Here is a 22,274-nt window from a genome sequence, read left to right as displayed (position 1 = left end):
ATGAAAACTTTAAACCCCATAACACAACAGGGTTCCTGCAGATTCTTAAAAAGTCTTAAAAGGCATTAAATTAATGAATCTCAAAATAAGGCCTTAATTGTCACTAAAATGTCTTAAATCAATGTTTCAAAAGTCTTAAATTAATTGCGCAATCACGACAGCTGAACTAATGACTAAACAGTGACGTGGTTGCAGCGGGACTTTCAACAACATGGGGAAATGTAAATTTAACAAAAATTGCCTCTCAAATGCAGCTTTTTCTTAATGGTTTAAATTTTTTGTGTTTTTGTTGTTTTATGGATTTCTGGCTATTTTTGTAGTTTGTGTTTGAGTGATTTTAGTTTTTTTAATTTGTTTTATTTGTGTATTTTTCTGTTTTAACTCTGTGGGCCGCCAGTTTCACATCTGCACTAGACAAAATATTTTTTTTTACCCTATTATGTAATTGATGTGGCAGGTTTTCTTTCCCAGTTTTGTTTACTGTGAAGTTGGTCTTAAATTTAATTTCAAATGGCAATGAAAAGTCTTAAAAAGTCTTGAATTTAATTTGATTGAAGCTGTAGGAAGCCAGCACAACCACACACACCCTCCCTCTAATTGGCCACATGCTGCCATGAGTGACAAGTGTAATCATCAGTCAAATTATGATGAGGTGGGCAGCGGGGGTAGAAGGTGGGGGGAGGCAGGCGAGGAAGAGCAGAAGGTGGTGGAGTTTGGGGGTTGAAAGGACATGCTTTGATCAGGGATGGAGAGGGGGCGAGTGGGTGAGTGGGCAAACAGACAGAGCTACATGGAAACCTGCTGTCCACACACCTGCTGCTTTAGAGCTGGGGCTACATTAGCACCCGAAGACCTCAGAAAACATCACACACATGCTTTTCCAGCAGCGCTGTGCATGGTAGTCACTGCTATAATGCAAAAATATGTTGTAAAATGTCACACAATGAGCGTAATTTGTTCTTTTTTATTTCAGTCAGATTCTCACCCTTCACCTTTGTAACCGTTTCACCAGAAAAAAAAGAACAATGAACATCTCAGGATTGTTCCACAGATGATGAGCTCAGTTATATTTGGACAATCTGGCCCACAAAGAGCAGATGTTGGCTTTCCAGCCAGCTAATGAGGTTTACAATAATTAGGAGTGCTGATGAAGCGCTTTGATTCTCTAGCTGTGGCGGCGCTCTCATTAGCAGCCCGCTATAGGGCCGCGGCTAGCCCTCCAGTCACATCCTATTAGGCGGCTCAATGTACACGCTGAATTAAGAGCAGGAGATTAAGTGGAGATGAAAACTGTCTGCGCGCGCGCACAGACAGATGCGTGTGCGCGGTTACGCTCACGTGTGATTTCAAACTGATGGAAAAAAAAGACAAGTAAAGTTCACATTTTAAGGTTTTAATGAGCTGCTTGAATTCCTTCTCGGGCGTCAACCCTATAAATTTCAAGAGATGTTACTCTGAAGCTTCAGAGGAATTGATCAAACTTTAATCGTGATCCAAGAGCAGAGCATAGGGTTGTTGGGTTTTTTTGCATTTGTGTGTGTGTGTGTGTGCAGCCTGTATCTCTTTGCTAATTACAAGAACAACTACCTCAGAAAGACTCCGGCACAAATCTCCTTCTTCTCTTCTCCAATTCGTCAATACTCTCTTCCTGCTTCTCTTTGTCTCGCTCTTTCACGTCTCAGTCATCGTCTTTTGTGTGATGGAGTGATTATTGAGGACGCGGCTCCTGTGTTTAACACCGGTTGATGAAGTCTGCCTTTGTCTATATGCGCTACCCTGTCGCAACCGGGACACCGCTTATAGCAAAATCAATACACAGAGTAGAAGAGAGCGGGCCGGTCGAGGGAGGTGGAGAAATGAGTGGAGAGAAGAGAGTTTTTGTTGAACGTTGTGGCGGCATTTAAAAGCAGATAAACGCAGGCACATGTAAGAGTGAGCAGGAAGTCACCAGAAAGAATGAGAGGTTGGAGAAAGATGGAGGGGATGGTAAAAGCTTGATGCTAAGGCTGGGCAATTCATCAAAATTCAATTACGATTTTGATTATTACACTCAACGATTACAAAAAGAATATAATCAAGTTTTTTGTTTTTTTCTTTTTTTTTTAATTATACACATCTTATATTTGCTACATAAAACAAACTTCCACAATTTAGGACATCTACAAAGATTAAAACTTGACGCACACCCAAAAAAAAAAAAAAAAACGATTACTCTGGCCCGCCCCTCTCAAAGCTAAAGCTAAGCCAGCCTGCAGGCCAACATGAGGAAAGTTGTTGCTAGCGGTCTTAAAACATGGCAGGAGAAACGCAGTAAAAACACTTTGGGACAATTTAGGATATCCACAAATAATAAAAAAGAAATGATTACAATACTAACCTTGAGTTGTTTAATGTGTGCAAGCTCCTCCGCCCTGCCCCTCTCAAAGCTAAAGCTAAGCTAGCCTGCAAGCTAACACAAGGAAAGTTGTGGCTTGCGGTCTTGAAACATGGCAGGAGAAATGCAGCAAAAACACTTGGTAATGAAGAATGAATACTTTGCACCTTTTTATTCATTTGCAGACATACTTGATTTTAGTGTTTGAAGGATTTTATTTATTTTTAAAGAGTAGCTAAACCCCAAAACCACTTTTTTCTACTGAATACAAATGTATTTGAGTATGAAATAGTGCTGTTGATTGATCCTGGTCCAACTCTCAACATTGTAACCAAAGTATTTAAATTTGTCACATTTAGTTGTAAAATTTCAGTGACTGCCCTCTATGGGTTGAAGCCCAGCTATTACAATTGACTTTTGCTATTCGCTGAGAACAAGATCATTTTGGGACCATCTTGCTCACAAACAAGCACTGTTAGCCCCACCCCTTTTATAAAAACTAGCACCTGTGGGCTCTACAATTTGTGGTGAGTAGGTGGGATTGAGAGAAGAGTGAATATAGAGGTATAGTGAGTAATGAGTAGCTAGTTAGCATAGCATAGATTGTTCATTGGAGATTTTATAGTATATACTGGGTGTTTCTTAACTGCTCCAGGAGCTCCACCCACAATCAAGGCTTTTTGAATTTCCCTCCTAGTGGCAGGTCAGGAGAAAGCAGGGGTTCAGTTATGCTTTAATTAATGTATTTTACATTGTTTTGTACAAAAAATAAATAACTTTTTTGTTGACAAATATTGTTAGCATAATCGTGATTTCAATTATGACTAAAATAATCGTGATTAGGTTTTTTTTTCTGTAATCGAGCAGCCCTTTACTCGAGGCCTTGGATGCTCAGATGGGATGATGGTGTCACCTGTGGTGCCTCCGAGTGTGTTTATGCGTGCGTAAAACAGGGCATTTATATGTATATGATTGTCTTGTGTGTGCGTGGCCTTGACCGAGGGGACTGGTTGTATCACTGGCATCGTGCGCATACCATTGTGTGACAACAACCCCTATCTGTTTGTGAGTTTCATTGGCTTCTCCTCCCCAGAGTCCGACTCAGGGTGAGGGGAAGAAGGGAAGGAGAGAAGGATGGGATGGGGAGAAGGAGAGCGAGAGGTGCTGGGTGAGGGGAGGGGGGCAGTTGTGTGAGAGAGGCACAGCTGGGAAATGAGAAATGCACCCCTCGCTCCCCCCTCCTCCCATATACCACCACCTTACACTCACACATAAGACGCACACATACATACACACGATCCCCATCTCTTTATCCTTCCCTCAGGAAAGATGGGGTGGAGGTGGCGGGGAGGGGTGAAGTCGAGGGAAGGGGAGGCAAAAGGCAGGGGGATAGGAAGAGATGGAGAAGGGGACAGATAGGGGCATTAAAATTCATTGCCCCCTTTTTTTATTTTCCCTGCTGAAAATCAATAGTGTTTACTATGAATGAGCAGAACAGTGGACAACAGTGGTGCCGGGGGGACAGAGAGACAGAGGAGGAGGAAGAAAAGAGAGCGAAGAAGGAGAGGAGGAGGAGGAGGAGGAGGAGGAGGGGTGACTTTATTGCAATAGGCAGAAGCACCAGAGGCCAAGGTTAAAGACCGGCAGGGCCAGCCAGACAAAGACAGATAGAAGCACAAATTAAATCCAGTTGTAAATTCTCAAACAGAATTATACTGCCACTGTAAATGCATATTTACTGTTGTGCCTTCATAATGATAGAACGTGATGTGAATCTTCACCACAGCAGCAGGAGCATCAATAGTTTTCTGCTGCCTTCACTTGTCTCTCTTCAGTCTTCGCTTCGTCTAACTCCACCGTTCAAAAAACTGTGTGTGTTAATTGGCTGCCTGCACAAACACCACCTGCAAAGGGTTTCGCACAAACAAACAGCAGAAACACGAGCACTGAGATACACACACACACACACACACTCCCGGCCAGCTCACACTGAGCTGTTCAGCAACCCAACTCTGCTTTCTGCTGAAGCCTAGAAGTTCAGGATGGCTCACCAGTGTTTTGATTAAGCACTGACTCGCTCTCACACCCCTCGATCAAAGAGCACGAACAGTGTGTGTGCGCGTATGTGTGTGTGTTTTCCTACTGAAGGCGTCACCACCATGTTTCATAGCAGTCAAAGCTTTTAAAACAGGCCATAAAGTGCATTTTTATCATGTGTATTTCTTAGCTTTTGTCTTTTTCATAATCCCACCATTAGATCGTTGATTTTCCACAAAGCCTTTGATAAGGTCAGACAACATATCTGACAAATTTGTCATATTTTGATCATAGAGAATCTATTATCTATTACTGTCAATCAGCAGTTTGTAAAATGGAAATAAAGTTTGCACTGAACAAAACTTAAAAATATATAGAAGTTTTTTGGTGTCGTCTTGGGTTTTCATCTCTAAACAAATGACTAAAGTACTAGTCTTCAGTACTCAAGTAAAAGTATAGATACTTGAATACATTTTGACTGGTAAAAGTATTGAGGTTGCCCCCTTACTTGTATAACAGTAAAAAAAAAAAAAAAAAGTACATCCTACTTAATGTACAAAAAAACCAAAACAAATGCCCATTCAATAAAAAGACAGGGTTTTTAAACCAGCAAATTCCATATCTTTAATTTTTTTAAAGAAGTTGTAGAAAACTGGTACATGGAAACCCATACAAATACAATTTGTAGATAAAATGTGTCTAGAAAAAAAATGCAAATGCTCAATTAAACCCAGAGCAGCTTTGAGTGAACAACTGAAGGCATCACCGCCATGTTTCAGCGCAATCAAAGCTTTTAAAACAGGCCATAAAGTGCATTTTTATCGTGTGTATGTCTTAGCATTTGGCTTTTTCATAATCCCACCATTAGATCGTTGATTTTCCACAAGTGAGTGCAAATGTGTCCGCTTGAGTAACCCGTAAGTACCTGTCAGACATGCACGTTCCACTGTTTATGCATTGTTGTGCTGTAAAAAAAAAAACGTGTGAGAGTGAGTGAGCTGCGCAGGGGGGGTGATATATATTCAGGCTGCTCATGCATTATGGAGAGTGCAGGTGAGATGGTCTAAACTGCTGCTATGTGCACGGTTCAGGGCCAATCTTACCAAAGCCTTTTTGTGTATTAGCATAGAATCTCCATTTCAAACCAGCCTGTCAAAAACCTGAACCATGTTTTATTCAGCATCTGATATTGATCACATATTATGCATACATACCAAATCTAGATCGCAAGAGCCTTTGGTATGTATATGATGCTGCTTTGTGAATATATGCACTGTGAAATTGTTGATGTTTCATATGCACACTGAACAGCGCCTTGTTGTTTTTACAGCGTATGGTGTTTGATGTGCTGTTTTTATGCAGCCATTCTGATCACACTCTTGCTTGTTTACTGCTCACAAAGGCAGACGGAGGCATTGGGAGTGCACTCATTTGGCAGATGTGCGTTGCATGTGTGAACATTGTTGGTGAAGATGAGACGCTGTCGAGGTCAGGATGTCAAGGCTGGGGTTTTTTTTTTTGTTTTTTTGTGGTGGACATTTGTGTTTGTTACCAGTGTGCACGGTGCCTTAGAAGACCAAAGTGTGCTCACTCAAGTCACTCTATCCACTTACTTGGCTTATAGCTCTTTGGTTGAAATGACCTCCAAGCACACACGCATTAATGGCCAACCTTTTACCACGGCGGCTTTTCTATGTTCATCAACATTCTTTTTGTCCTCTTAATAAATGTCTGTGTTTTAAACCTGTGAGGACGCCGCTCCCTCTTCCCTCATGTGTGGGTTTTCACTATTGTGCCGCATTAAATCGCTCTTCTCTAAATGACTGGAGTGGATGAGGTGTCACAGTGCATGGGGGGAGGAGGACAATGCAGGTGGGGCTGGGATAGAAGATAGAGCTGCCATGTTCCGAGGCCTATAGAACTGCTTTTTTCCACACTAACCACGTTTACATGGGAGCTTTAAAAGTGAATTCCTCTTTAAACTGACCTTGTAAACACTTAATTCCCCTTTAAATTAATTCCAGTCGTTGTGCGCATGCGCGACATACTCCAGGATGGCCGCCCGGACTCCAGCCGAGACTATTTATTTAATAAGAGCCTTAGAATACATGGATATACTGAAAAGAGTAGATGGACGGACACATAAACGCATGCAGACTTTCACACGGACACACACAAACTTATTAAACACACACAGACTTCGGTAAACGCGTTAAACGGAACAGGCTTCATCGGCTGGCACTAGGACCGGAAGCCGTAGTAAATGCGGCCCCGTGCTGCATTGACAGGCTGTAATATCACCAGGTTTATCATTGTACCGGTTGTTAGAGCTCTACTGTCTTTACCAAGGAGCAACTATTTATTCCTGGTTATTGTTTTCCAGAGTTTTACTGGGCTTTTTAACAGTGATTATCTCCCTTCTGCTCCACGGGTCCAAACTGAAACCGTGTTATTGTCTAGCTGCTGCTTCAAAACTACAATCAAAATAAAAGAGAAAACAGTTCTCATGTGTGGTGTTCTGTGTTACCACCGACAATGAAAGGTTTGTTGTGTGTTTTTCCCAATACGTGACGTTCTCCTCCTGTCCAATCAGAGCCTTCCCAACCCCAGACCTAAAGTGGAATTGAATAATGCAGAATAAACCGTTTTCCATCTAAATTCGGGAATCAATATTTCCATGTAAACACGAAGCAGAACAATTTAATTCCGAATGATTTAATTCGGAATAACTTATTCCAAATTAAAAAAAATATCATGTAACCGTGGCAACTGTTGGGCTTTGTATGTTGCAAGTATTTTTCAACTATCCTGCCCCCTCCCCCCCAGGGCTGGGCGATGTGGACCAAAACTCATATCCTATATTTTTTCTCAAAATGGCGATATATGACATAAAGTTGATATACAATATAAATTACAAATACTCACGTTACTGTAGTTGAGTTGCTTTTATGGGTACTTGTACTTTTTTTAGTGTATTTCTGAATCAGTAATTTTACTTAAGTACGTATTAAAAGAGGTAAAATACTTAAAAATTATCAACGGAAATTGTGAAACTGCAAAAAAAACAAAAAACAGACAATCAAATGCATCACATCATAGCTGACCAACCAGATTAAAAAATAATTGTACATTTTGACAAACATTTTATTTCACACAGATGCCTTTGTAGAAAATCAATTAAATTGTGCAAGACATGGACATGGCAAGATTTGTTACAAAAATAAAGGTGGGGGGATGAAAGTAACTAGTAACTTTTATTTTGAGTACTATTTAATTGAGCTACTTTTTCCTTGTACTTGAGTATTTTATGTATGACTTACTTGTACTTGTACTGGAGTATAATTTCAATCAAGTAACAGTACTTCTACTTTGAGTAGAATATATCAGTACTCTTTACACCTCTGTATAAGTCTTACCAGAAAAACTATTTTGGGTTAAATTATCTGACACATTTATTAACAAACAGCCTCACAATATGTGGCACTTTTAGTTTTTTCACCTTTAAAGGACAGCATGTGTGAGTGAGTTCTGTAGTGTGGCTTGTTTGTTGGTAGGTCTGCGTTGCTCGCGCTCATAAATCCACCTTACTGAGCTTTTCATGCTGTTCTGAGAAGTAATGTAAGCAGCATCTCCTAAAACAAGTCTTTTAATACATAATAAGCTGTAAAAAAATAAATAAATATTGTTATAGGCGATACTGTATTTTTGCTTATCGGCAAAATAAAAAAGTCAATATATCTTGAGTCTCGATATATTGCCCAGCCTTACCCCCACCCCCTATTTCTCTCTTTTCCTCTGACCCCCTCTCTCAATGGTCTGTTCCCCTAGCGACCGTTTCCAAGGTGCCCATTCCCAAGGGCTGGAGGAGGGCTCCAGTGATGTCATACATGCATAACTCCACACCTGTAAATCATGCCTGCATGGCTTTCTGTCACTGTCACTTATTTCCAGTCCTCATTGCTTTCCACTGCTATTCACTTGTATCATTTTAAACTTCTTGTTGGAAATCCTTTCACTTTGTCCTACTTGGAAAAACTGTTGAAATTAATATAAAAATGCACTTTTCATGTGGAAATCACTCCAGTGCTTCCCGCTGAGTATGAAACAGTGACACTTATCTTTTCACTTGCTGTTAAGAGACAGACAGTTGAGCTGCCCTCGGTCCACGGCATCCATGACTCTCTACATCTGCTCCATGTTTAAAAGGTCATTTGTCAAACCTGACATTTTCCGCCTTTACCAAAGGTTTCCTCAATATCCAGCTCAGCTCTCCCAATTCCAGAGTTTATGCTTCTTTTATTTTTATCAGTTTGCTTGTGTGTAAATCTGTTCTGACAATACTTTCCTCTTCTCAGACAGAAAATATCTTGAAAGTGAGAAACTGAATTATGTTGTAATGTTCAATGAAGTAGGAAATGACAGATGTTGTCCTCCTGAGTGTGTGCGCATTACTGGAGAAAATGAGGCCAAGGTTTCCAAGAAACTACACAAAGCAAGCAAAAAAATGAAGTGAGTGGGCAGACACACAGGGTCTGATTGAGCTTTAATTCACGAGTGTGCTGTGTGTTCGTGTGTGTGTGTGTGTGTGTGTGTGTGCGTGTGCGTGTGTGTGGCAGGACCAGCAGGATGTTTTTACTTAGCACAGGTTGTCACCTTCTTGTTTCCCCCTGGTGAGCCTTTTGTTCCACCCCTCTTCCACCATTTTGGTTGCTGTCCCAGACAAAAAGAGGCCCCACAGCAAGACCCCCTGCAGAACTCTGCTCCATACCCAACGCTTTTCAAAGCACTCTCTCTACTGTACACGTTCCCTTTGAAATGTTCAAATCCCTTCTTTCTCCATCCCCACTGCTTTTAAATTCAAATGTGTATTTTTTCCTCCAATGTCCCATTTTTTTTTTTTTAACTTATTTTAAATCTTTTTGATTGTGGTCAAAATCATATTTTATGACATAAAATAACTTTTATGTGTTGCAGACATCTTTTATTCCAATTTAATACATTCATAGAAAATAAAAGGATAAAATGAGGAAAAATTATTTACGTTTTCTAACAGAATTTTTTTGCAAAAACATAAAACCAGTAATTATTTCTGTTGTTTTTGTGAAAATGAAAAATAAAAGCTTCACCTTCCGTCCACACAACATCACAGATCACTGCCATGCGTTTTTATTGCAAGCTGATCGCATGTGTCTCTTTTATCAATTCAAACAGGAACTTCCGCCTACACAATTGTACAAAATTAAAATTAAAAAACAATCACAAAAAATTTTAATTGACTTAGTAACGGTTACGTGTAGAAATTTACAAATTACTTCTTTTAAGACATATTTAAGTACAAGTAAAATAAGTGTTTTAGAAATACATATACTAAAAAAGTACAAGTACCCATAAAAGCAACTCAGTTACAGTAATGCGAGTATTTTCACGTCTCCTAATCACACAGTACTTACACAGACATTTGCATGCATAATTTTTGGCAAATCTAATTTTATTAGATTAAATATCATTTTAGTTGATTAAAAATCAAGCATCCAGCATCTCAGAAAGAAGAGCAATAGGAGTACATTTGTTTGTCTTTAAACTGTCCACCTCACAATGACAAATGGATGGAGAGGAAGAATTATGACAACTGTTGAAAAGCACAAATCAGAAGCCAACTTAAGGAAAAACTGAAGTGACTGCAGCTGAAATGCTGCAATCGTTACAGCTTTCACAACACGGGGGATTCAGGCCGAGTTCTGGTCAAAGATTCTCCAGAAGTTGTATGCATGTTTTCCCCAGTGACTCTGTGGTTTTTCTCCCACAGTCCAAAGACATGAGGGAGAATGTAGCCCTCTGGGCGACCAGTCCTGGGTAAACAATGCCTTTTCCACAGCATGGGCTGCTCCTCCCTAAAAAATATGGTTTTAAAGGCTTTGATTAGGTCAGACTTCCACGTCTGACACATTTGCCATATTTTGCTCATAGATAATCTATGAATATTACTGCAGCAGTTTGCAAAATGGAAATAAAATTGGCAACAAAACGTCAAAATATATAGAAGTTATTTGGTGAAGGTTTTCATCTCTAAACAAATGACAAAAAAAAACGGTCTTCAGTACTCAAATAAAAGTATAGATACTTTAATTAAAAATGAGTCGGGTAAAACTATTGAACTTGCTTCCTTAAGTAAAAGAAAAAAGTACTTAAGTAAAGATGTTAAAAGCAAAACTAATGTCCATTCAATAAAAAGACAGGATTTTTAAACCAGCAAATTCCAAATCTTTTTTTTAAGAATTTATAGAATACTGGTACATGAAAACAACATAAAATGTGTCAAGAAAAAAAATGTAAATGCTCAATTAAACCCAGAGCAGCTTTGAATTTAACAATTTTCAAAACTTGAAAATGTTAACTATAAATTTAGGGACCTGCCTAACAGAAAAAAAGCTAAAACTACCAAATATTTTCATTTAGCCTCAAGAGAATCATGTTCTCCAGGTTTCTGGAATGAAGACTTGTCCTTTTTGGTCTGAAAACGAGTCCTGCTGAGCTGAAAAGCCTTTCACAAGCAGCAGAAGCAGGTAGTGGCGTGTTGAGTTTGAGTGACAAGGTGTTAAAAGTAACAAGCTCATTTTAAAAAAATGTAAGGAGTAGAAAGTACAGATATTTGTTTAAAAAAGTAAGAAGTAAAAGTGAAAAGTGTCACCTGTGCCAACCGTGCAAAGTGATCATGGTTTAAAGAAGTCAAACTAACTCTACCAACTGTGTACATGCACTGTTAGTGTGTTTTCCTGAGGCCTGTCCATGTGCTCCGTCTCCAGTCCCTCACAGTGTATTCAGTTAATGCCTCTCTTTGTTTAGCCGTGCACTGTGATGATAGGAGGGCATTGGGCGGCTCGTTGAATGAACTCTGTGGTTGTGCCGACAAATCAATGATAAAGAGTAATGACATCAGCACTGTAATGTATCTACTTCTGCTGTCATTGACTCTCCTTGCGCCCCCCGCCCCCCCTTACCCACTCCAAACTCTGCGCTTAGCTTTTATGCCACCTTTGACTTTGCTTTGCACCATAAACGATGTTTCTATCTTTTTATGTTTGTCATTACACGTGTCTTTTATCTCTGTCGTTTGTTTCTTTCAGGTTGGTCTGTCTATCCTCTCTCTCCCTCTCTCGCTCTCTCTCTCTCTCTCTCTCTCGCTCGCTCTCTCTCTATTGATCCAGTCATAGTTTTCTCAGTCTTCACAGTACTGGGCCGCTCTAATCAATACAGATAATTGTCTGCTCTCTCTCTCGATGCCAAACATAGTCTCCCCTTCTCCCCACTCTCGCTTTTTATCAATGAACCCCCGGTCTTCCCTCACCCCTCCTCACCCACCCAGCCGCCTCCCCCTTCCAGACAGGGATTCCCTCTCCCCTAATGACGGGAGATAACCTGCTTTCTTTACCGATTTTCTCCCTCCCACCCTCCTCGCCCTACACACACACACTCGCATCCCTGCTTCCCTTTCCTCTCTCGTTCATCGATTACCGTGAGAGTCGAGGCCCAGCCTGCCCTGCCCCGCCCTGCAGATGTAAACATAAGCGGCGCCATCGTTGTAGTGTTGGTGCCATTCACTGGTTTGTCTCATTTGGGCCGTTTGGTTAATCTGTGGAAACCAGATTTCAGAAAACTGACCTTTAAAGATGGTGGTGATGATAGCTAACATTTTTTAAACTTTATCTGTGTTTTATTCAAAAGTTCTTCTGAATCCACTACTGATGCCTGTGTGACCCCAAAAACACTGCCAAAGTGACATTCCTGGAGGTTTGTCCCAAAACATTGAAATTGTGGCTTTACACGGAAACATCCGAATAGGGTCAGAATTTTAAGTTCTCACAGAGTGACGTCATATCTCAAGGAACACCATAATCAAACCAGGATAAAAATGGTATCAAGCGAATCACTGTTTTCCTTGTCTGGGAAAGAAACACAGGAAATCACAGTAAACGAGAAGTAATAACTTCTTAAAGAAACTTTTCCACTTTGGCACCATCTTTGCATTTGTTTATGGGATTCCCAATCCCACAATGCAATGTGTGAAACTTTTCCAAAGTTTGTCATGTAACCACTTGTCACCCAACCCAATGTTTGTGATAGATTCAAAAACTATTTTATTTTATTCTTTCACATTTGTTTTTGAGTAAATTTTCCCATTTTTTGCAAGAAAAACCTTCAATTTATTAATCTATGAGGCCGACACTATGTCTCAATCTGTGTTATAAACTCAAGTTGTAGTTTGATAAGTTGTCCCATCAGTCAAATTGGGCAGTTTTTTCTTTGAAGCATTTATGATGAGGCAAAACACAAAATTCATAGTCACTACAACTTTAGTAGGCTTGTAGTCTTCGTCAGCTTAGTACCCAACAGGTCTTCAGCTGTAGTTCGAGGTTCAACCAGCTTGTGATGCTCTAATGTTTCTCTGTCCTAATTTGCTCTCTTCATCCTGTTCACTAACCCCCAACCAGTCAAGGCAGATGGCCACCACCACTGAGTCTGGTTCCTCTGGAGGTTCCTTCCTGTTAAAATCGTTTTTCCTCTCCATTGTCACTCATGCTTGCTCATGTGAAAATGTTGTTTTTTCATTAGAGTCTGTCTTTATTCTATAGATATGTTGTATGAGATGACTTTGCTGCATTTAGTGCTATATAAATGAAAAGTTAATTAAAAAGGATGGATTTTGGGGAAAAAAGAACAAGGTCAGAATTTTTACGAGGAAAGCAAAAAGTTTAAAAGAAAGAGTCACACCTTGCATGAGAGTCTTGCTCTGATAGCTACTATATGGTGAAGAACCATGAACAATGTTACTTGGTTATATAAAACTGATCTATTTCTATTTAACACAATAAGTGTGAAATTGATACATAAAATACCTTTATAAAAAATGAACATAATGAATGTCCTCAATAGGACCTGGCACTGTGTTCATATTCAGTCTCTACCTATGAGGTTCTATGTGTTTAATAATGCATCTATCAATTCTGTGAACAAGGCAGGTGATAGTCCTGCAAGTTATTGTGCTCTGCGTGTGCGTGGGTATATGTGGGATTGTGTGTTTGCTTTAACGTGCGTCTATCTCCCCGTGAATTCGCGGAGTGTAGTATCCAGCTCAAGTCTCTGATGTGCACTCTATCACTGAAGTCAATCTGAAGCTGCACAAGCAATATCAATGACAATATACAGCATACGTATCCAGTGTTTACACAAATATGTCATATCCACTCACATCTGCAGCTACCGATAGCTGAGACCAGGCCGTATTTCTGTTTGATCTCTTACACTAGAGGAGAGAACGAGATGGAAAAGGCTGCAACGATTTGAGTTAGGATACGGTGATGAAAATACAGTGATTTTCTGTAATGTGGGGAAAACAGAGGATAGCCAAAGCAAATCACATGTATATTTGAGATGTCTGCGTTTGTTGGTGTATGAATGTAAAATTCATCTGTAACTTATTTGACTGATTTCCCATGGATGTTTACGTGCGTTAGTGTACGTGTAAGTGTGTGTAAGACAAACAGAAGAAGCCCAAGGCTCTGGTTTAGACTAAGTAGAGCTTAAAAGGCCACCAGGAAAACAGAGAAAAGAAAGGAGGGATGGGGAGAGGTGACACAAGGGAGTAATAGTCTCCTGGAGGTGGGTGAGGGGTTGGGATGGGAGACAGCAGGGATCCTCCCGGCCCCATGGGAGTTGAACCCACTACCCTTAACCTTTCTTTAGCCCTCTGGTCATGGACTTGAACCCTGTAACCCCCCGGATGGACAATCTGTTCTTCTTCCCAGTCACGCTGGAGTGCTCTACATGCCATTAACGGATAAATAGTCTGTGTGTGTGTGTGTGTGTGCACATGTTTTCGTCAAGTGTTTGGTTAGTTAGCTTGGATGCTGGGTGTTGCCCTTCTTTCATTCTGCTTGTCAATCAGATCGAGTAAATAAAGAAGCGTTTATAATTCATACCTTCACTTGTTCCCTAGTTTGAACCATTTATTAGTTTTACACTTTTTAGAAAACTAGTTCCAGGTCAAAGTACTCGCCCGTGTTGGTTTTTAACCCTTTTGTACTGGATGTGGGCTCTTTCAGCTATACCTAATGCAGACCGGAGTTGAGAGTTAGTTGTTCAGTTGGACCCAGATTAACAAAATAGTTCTCACCTTGAAAAAATGGAGTCACAGCAGAGATGAGGACAGAAAAGGGTCAGTTGGAAAGATAGGATGAAAAGATGAGAAAGAAACAGGACAGCACTGATATATTCCTCTTAACCTTTCTCCCTCCTTACTGAATTTCTCTATTTCTTTCCTTGTTTGTGTTTGTGGGCTCAGCTTATCAGATTCCGGCTCCTTTCAGGGCTTCAGTCAGGGGAGCAACCAGGCGCTCCTGTTTCGCTTTCATTCAATCCCCATCTCTCTTTCTGGTGCTCTCCATATACTAACCTTTGAGAATAAGAGCCCAGAATTTGAATTTCAGAGCAAGCTTGTGAGCAAAGAGGTAGGTTGGAAGGGAAGAGAGTGAGGGGACGGAGGAGAGGGGGAGGAGTAGCAGAGGCCGCGGTCGTTGAGGAAGGGCCGGCTCAGTGCGTCCCCCGGCCTACCCCCTCATAGAGGCCCCGATCGATACAAACTCGGAGCAATAAAGCTTTTCCCCTGTCATCTCTGCAGAATACAAAGCAGAATAGAGAGAGAGAGAGAGGGAGGGAGAGAGGGGGAGAGAGGTGAAAAGCTGTTCCGCTAGCCAGACCAATTTCCTAGCCCCCCCCCCACCCCATTCACTTCTCCACCACCTCTCTAACACACCATCACCACCACCTCTATCACCGCCTTCTTTACCTTTTTCTCCTTTATCTATCACTCTTTCACCTATTTCCCCTCATTGTGCGCTACATTCCCTGTGACTGTATCACCAAACTGCTACCTCTCCATAATAAACACAGCATGAATAAAGCAAACCATCACTACCCACAATCAGAGAAAGACTGGAAAGAGGGGACAAAAGACAGTGTGGGATGGGAAAAAAGTATACAAAGTCAGATGGATGAAAAGCAGTAAGGAAATAATAGTTATAGTGTTTGGGGGGGGGTCAAAGTGTGGCAGGGAGGGGCAATAGGGCAAAGTGGAAGAATGGGGGAAGGCCGAGTAGGGGAGAGAAAGATGGATGTAGTGATACAGGTGGAGAGGAGGAGGTGGAGGAAGCTAGGGAGGTGGAAGAAGAGGCAAAATGGGAGTTGGCGAGCGAGAGAGAGAAAGAAAAGAGAGAATGGGGGAGACGGAGAGAGGTGAGGGGGTCAAACAGCAATCCCTTCAATTGAGAGCCAATTACTGTAATTGTAATCTGGATTCAAAGCACTGAGACACAGCAGTGACAGACTCATGCTGGCAACTGCCTACACACACACACACACACACACACACACACACACACACACTGAACCACAATAGACAAATGGCATTGTGTGTTTCCACATGCTGTGTTGATTGTCCTGTAAAACTGCAGAAATGAGCTTGTGATTCTGTGTGTGTCTGTGCATGTGTGTGTGTGTGTGTGTGTTTCTAACCCCCTCTCTACTATTCTCTCTCCGGTCCCTGTCTCTTATTCTCTTCTTTATTAGATGAAAATTATAGGAATCCTTCATCTCTCGTCCACCAATTCTCCCGTTATTGTCCGTCTCCATCTCTCTGAACTCCTTTACTTGTGCGCTCCTTTCTTTTTCTCACTGTCATCTATATTGCTTGCCTTTTTTTTTTTCACCTCGTGCCGGCCTTCGTTCCTGTTCGTTCCTATTATAAGCATTTGCAGTCTCTCCTCTTTTCTTTTCTTCACCTCACATGCCTATCATTTATTCTTTCTCATCTCCCTATTTTTCCCCTAAGACCTCATCCCTCCATTACCCTTTTCTCAACTTCCTTGGCATCACACTCTCTCTCCTCCCCATCCTTCTTTTTCTATACTCTCACTTCCCCTTTTTTCTCTAGCAACTTCTTGTCTTCTTTTTGCCTTTCTATCATTAGAAGCTCATTTTGTCACTTCCCTGCCCACATCTCCATCATTCTTCACCAACCTTCTTTCCTTCCTTCCCTTCTTCCTTCCTTCCCCATCCCTCTCTCCTTGCATCCCTCCCCCTTTTCCGTTCCCTGGGGAGGTCAGTAATAATGGTAGTGATGGAGTGAGAGAGGGAGGTGCGATTATTGTCTTGTCGGGAGTCAGAGGAATCGATCGGCCCAGAAATATGAGGCGCGAGAAAGAGCCGCTGTGTCAGATACAATAACCACCCGCTCCCGGGGGCTTACACACACACACACACACACTCGCACGCACACTCGTATTCGACACAAACATACACATTTATTTGGTTCGGTGCAATTGCAGACACTGACACACATACACACTTGTTCCATCTTTCTTTTTCATTAACAACGCACACACATCCTTCTTCTTCTTCATCCATGGAGGAAGGAGGAGAGAGTGGTTGGTGAGGCGGTGGCAGCCCAATCATCTACATGCTTTGATCTGCGATAAAACCACAGAGGGAGATCTGTTCTGATCATTCCTAGTTCACAGATAAAGGGCATGGCAAATCGCTCGCACACCTCTCACTCACGTACCTATAATATAAAGACACACACATGCACGCACGCACGCGCTTACAAAGACCTTTCACTGCTGTTGCCTGGCAACGTGGCCGAGTGTCCAATCCGAGTGGAGAACAGTGGGCAGTGATGTCACAGCTGCTGCTGACCAGCAGGTCTTAGAGAGAAAGAGAGACTGAGGTGCAGAGGAAAAGTTTGTGTGTGGTGGGGGGGGAGAAGAAGGAAGGTCACAAAAAATGAGTAGAGGCTTGATTGTACAGGACCTGATGACAGATGGAGAATGGGTCAAGGTAAGAGATGGACACCCACAAAAGGCCCCATTGCTAAAAATCTGAGGAAAAGAAGCTGAAGGCTAATGAAGAGCAACAACTCGCTAGTCTGTGGTTATCGAGTCACTGACGATGTCCGCTGCTGCTCCCTCCCTGCAGACCGTTCAATCCTGTGCCAAAACAAGTGGAAGACGAAAGGGTGTGAGGAGCAGAGCTAAAGATTTTGAGTTCAACCTTGGTAGCGCCGTGGGAGAGAGCGGTGTGTGTCTAGACAAACTGGGCTCCCCGTGGGCTGCTGAGATGATATAGAGAAAAGGGGAATGGTGTGAAAGAAGGATGGAGGGACGGAGGGGCCAGAGGAAAAGGAGCAATTGAGAGGTATTAGGACAGCAGAGGAATAGGTGTTGTAACGGTGTAGGCGGCTGAGATGGCGCCGGTCCCAAGGTGGCCAACAGTGCGAGTGTGTTTTAGCCCCTGCTGCTTCTCATATAAAAGCTCAACCTTTGTAGTCTCCAACACTTCTAGGCCCACTGTTTATAATCCTGTAGCTCCTCATGGGGCTACACCTGCTCACACACACATAATCACACACACTGCACTGGATTTCAAACCTTGCACCTTGTATAATAGAGTCGTGCTGCTGGACTGTGTGCAGGACCTGGTAGGTCCGTTACCGGGCCAGGGCTCTGTTCCATCTAAAGGAGGAGGAATATGATGGATTATATAAATTAGAGCCGGTGTGTGCTGAAGGCCTGGGGCTGCACTAGATATAGGAAGGCTGAGCCATAGTAGAGGGATACTGAACTGGTTTGAAGACCTCTGAATTGTCCCTGCAATGACCCATTATACACCTGCAGCTAGCATCCATTCTCCAATCTTTTTATTCCTCTTTCTGCATCGCTCACCTTCCCTTCCTCTCTTTGCTTGCTCTATTTTCTGCCATCCCTCTGTCCTTCTTTATTTCTCTTTCTTCGTAACGCCCCCCCCCACACCCCCCCACCCCCCCTCCTCCCAGCCTCCATCCACTCTGACAGTGGAGTGATTGATGGCGCTCCAGAGGCCCCCGCTTCCCCCCACTCTCTTCCCTGGGGTCCCACTATCATATTGTGTCCATGTGTATGTATAAATCTATAGAAGTGTGTGTGTGTGTATGTGTATGTGTATGTGTATGTGTATGTGTATGTGTGTGTGTGTGTGTGTGTGTGTGTGTGTGTGTGTGTGTGTGTGTGTGTGTGTGTGTGTGTGTGTGTGTGTGTCTGTGTGAGTGTTTATTGTTTTACAAATATAGTTTCAAGTGCTGGCCAAAGTGTAAAGCAGAACATATCTTATTTAAAGTCATTTCAAGTTAAGGATGAAAAATTAAAAATGACATCATATAGATGCTTATTTACATGATCAAACTTCTGTTGTTGTTCTTATTATTACATGAATTCATTTGGGATTTTTTTGTATTGGTCATTGGTAGCTGACACTAAATCATCTGAGATAGAACAACAGTGTTGCTCCATCCGGTCTCCATGGTAACCATGGCATAAACCTCCTTGGGCAGGAAGGCCCCCCACGGCCATCAACAGTGCACCACACACACACACACACCAGCCGCCTTTTGGTGCCACACAAATAGCCACCCTTTCTCACAAAGACACACACACACTGGTAGTTATGTGGGTAGATTGGGGTTTGAACAAAGGTCACGGCCAAAGCCAGTCTGCCCACGATGACCTTCCACCCCAAGCCCCGCCTCCTTTCCTGGTGTGCAGTCTGTCACTGTCCTTGGACATGACCGGCTGGCCAATCACGCCCCTCGTAAACGCGCGCGCACACACACACAGTGGGAATCCCTACCTCTGCATTGATAAACAAACAAATGTGTGACTCGAGTTGATGTAAATGAAGTGAAAAATCAAGTCTCAATATAGAATTCATCCATCCATTCATCCATTTGTTCATTCATCCATCTTGTCCTGTTGAAAGTTTCACGGTCACTGGTTGTCAGCTCATATGATGACAAACACAAAAAGGAGAACAATCACCAATATATATAATCCTTTTTTTTTTTTTTTTTAGAAATATATCTATACAGTATCTTCTCGTGATTTTTAATCATTCAAAAAGGAAAATTATTCCAGAAATATAAAACAAACTGAGGCACTAATTTAATTTCAATTTAATCTTTTTAAAAAGCTAATTGCTGATTAACATATTTTATTTCTAATCTCCTATTTCCTTATTACCAACTCTTAGGGCTAAAAATTGTGACCCTTTCAATTATTTAATTTAAAAGTGAGTAATGTCTAATAATCATAATTAATTTTAAAGTTTATGTTGAAGTGTTTTAGTTATCATTGTTGTATTATATAATTTTCTTTACCTAAAAATAAATGTATTATATTATTGAGTAGAATCAAGAATTGACTGTTGACATTAAATGATAGTAAATATTAATATTTTTTACCATAGGTATATTAATGATTCAAATGATGTTAAACTCTAGTACTGTCAGTTAATTTAGAACATGGAAGAAGAACGTGTGGAACTGAATTTTCTCCATCAGGTTATCAAGAGTCGAGAGTGCCCCCTTGTGGTGGATTTACTTTACTGACGCTTTAACTTTTTTTTCTTTTTTTTCCTTTTCTTCTTTTTCTTAATCTTTTTTATTTTTCTTCTTTTTTCTTTTTCTTTTTTTTCGTCTTTTTCTTATTTTCTTCTTTTTCTTCTTTTTCGTATCTTTATTCTAATCTTGTTTTTTGTGAGTCTTGTGTGTTGTTGTGTGTTGTCTTTTTCTTATTTTTTCTTTTTCTTCTTTTTCTTTCTCTTCTTCTTTTTTTCTATTTCTGATTTTCTTTCTCTTCTTTTTCATTCTTCATCTTTATTCTAATCTTGTTTTTTTATTTGTGTGAGTCTTGTGTGTTTTAAAATTGTGCTGATGACTGGTTTTGTTGTAGTAATCTGATGATAAAGTAGGCCTAATGCAGATGTGTGCGCTGTGGTCACAGTCACAGTGACAGAGTTTTTCCTATTGTTGGGGTCTGAGTGGAGCGGCTGAATCTGAGGATGTCTCACGTCTTCTCCTGTAGGTGTTGTCCACATTGTGTGACAGATTGCCTCACACGCCCACTCGCAGCAATAACAGATTAAATGAGGATAATAAAATTCAAAACACAAGAGTTTGATGAAGTGGTGAAGAGAAAACCTGTTGTTTTTAAAGTATAAAAGCTTACATTAAACAGATCTCACTGAGGTCTACCACCAGACCATCAGATTTTCTCCTCCTTGGTGTGAGTGTGTGGTTGTATGTGTGAGTGTGGTTGAGTGAGTGAGTGTGTTTCCAGCTGAGCTGTGCCATCACTTTCCATCCCCTCCTTCTGTTTCACCCATGCTCTCTCTCTCTCTCTCTCTCTCTCGCTCTCTCTCTCTCTCTCTCTCTCTCTCTCTCTCTCTCTCTCTCTCTCTCTCTGCCGTGTACCCCTCTTTTCTCCATCGTCTCTCGTGCACTTTGTTGCTCTCTCCCCTACACTTTTGAACCTCACTTCCTGTGCGTGTTGCAGGATGTGGGGAGGAGGCGGGGCTTAGTGGGTGTGGACTGTCATGTGGGAAGGGGGAGAGTCATCCTCAGTCTAAACTATATAATTTACAAACTCCTCCTTTTTATGTTAGAGCAGAGAGGGAGAGATAGTTTTCAGGTAGAACACACACATCCTCACTCATTTACACACACACACACACACACACACACACACACACACAGAGGGAGAGACATGACCATGACAGCAGCAGTAGCAGCAGCTGACTTCTCCAGTATGTGGTTTCCAGGTGAGTGACCGTGCAGCCCTAATATAGCAATTAATTTGTGTGTGTTTTTATTTTAATCGGTACAATTATACTTGAATTTTTTTTTTGCAAAATTAAGTGAACTAAACTCACTTCAATAATTGTTGCACTACAGTTTTTTTTTATTAACTCTTTCAAAATAAAAGTTTATTTCTTATACACTTCTAGTGAGATTTTGCTCACTGGTCTGTACTGAGGAATCCTAAAGCAATTTTTAATTCTTAGTTGGACTCTACTGGATAAATACCAAAAAATTAGAAGGCGGTGAAAAATAACCTAGATAAAGCCAATGAAAACAATATTCACTATAACGAAGATTTTACATAAAGCCTGATAGAATCCAATACTTATTTTTTCCTCATATTGGACCAATATATATATACGATATCATCAGATCGTGACATGCTTAACTATTTGGAGTCTTTATTGAGGTGTAAAATAATGACTAATTTTTGGCCTGAACCTTTCCCTCCAACGGCAGTTTGCATAAGAAAACCTGCTGCTTAACCTGAGAGCAGTTTGAATTTTAAAGCAAATTAATTTGTGAAATATTTAGAACTATTATTTCTAATTAAAAATGTTTAGAATTAGTTTTGTGGATCATCTGTTTTGTATTTTGGGTGCAAAATAAGTGTGAACTGTTGCACTTTATGTTCAATAATTTCATTCAAAGATCATTTAACAAACAAACATCTATTCCCACAAAAGGATAATTAAAGGTTATATCTGCCAAGATTACATGTCATTTTAAAACCTAATATGCATCAATTCTAGTTATTCAGCTCATTGTAATGCATCTCACACAGTTTTTACTGATGATATCAATTACGGGAGAGTTTTGTAAAATTCCCTGTAAGATATTGTCAGTTTTATTATAATTTCTTCATATTAACAAAAAAATATATATATTTATTTATTCAGTTTATTTCCGTCATGGTTGCATTCACAAAAGTTATGTAATTTTTTTTTTTTTTTTTATTTTTTGTCCATGCTGAAAAAGGAGACGAGAGAAGCAGTTTGCTTATCCAAGTCCCGTCCCGTTATAAATTGCTGCGGTGTAACTCCCTTTTTATTCCTTTTTTTTTTTTTTCAATTAAAGGAACTGCCTACACTTCAGTTATTTGCCATTAATTTATTTTTATGGCTGTTTCTAAATAGATAT

At 40.8% G+C, this 22,274-nt stretch overlaps 1 protein-coding gene across 5 annotated transcripts in view; it reads left to right on the top strand.

Annotated features, from left to right (window-relative positions):
• pou2f2b (POU class 2 homeobox 2b) overlaps positions 1-22,274 on the top strand; it is a 59,851-nt gene that overhangs the window by 12,490 nt on the left and 25,087 nt on the right. For 2 of the 5 annotated variants that reach the window (XM_028471378.1, XM_028471375.1), the window contains exon 1: positions 20,998-21,094. The exons of the other annotated variants lie outside the window; for them this stretch is intronic. In XM_028471378.1, coding sequence (XP_028327179.1) covers positions 21,040-21,094 — 55 coding nt within the window. In that variant the 5' untranslated portion in view covers positions 20,998-21,039. Of the gene's footprint in view, positions 1-20,997; positions 21,095-22,274 lie in introns of those variants that run through there. 5 annotated transcript variants of the gene reach the window in all.

This window comes from Gouania willdenowi, chromosome 16, assembly GCF_900634775.1.
Source record: "Gouania willdenowi chromosome 16, fGouWil2.1, whole genome shotgun sequence".
Taxonomy (NCBI): domain Eukaryota; kingdom Metazoa; phylum Chordata; class Actinopteri; order Blenniiformes; family Gobiesocidae; genus Gouania; species Gouania willdenowi.
The sequence above is the reverse complement of the archived record's forward strand: the minus strand, read 5'-3'. Positions and strand labels throughout refer to the sequence as shown.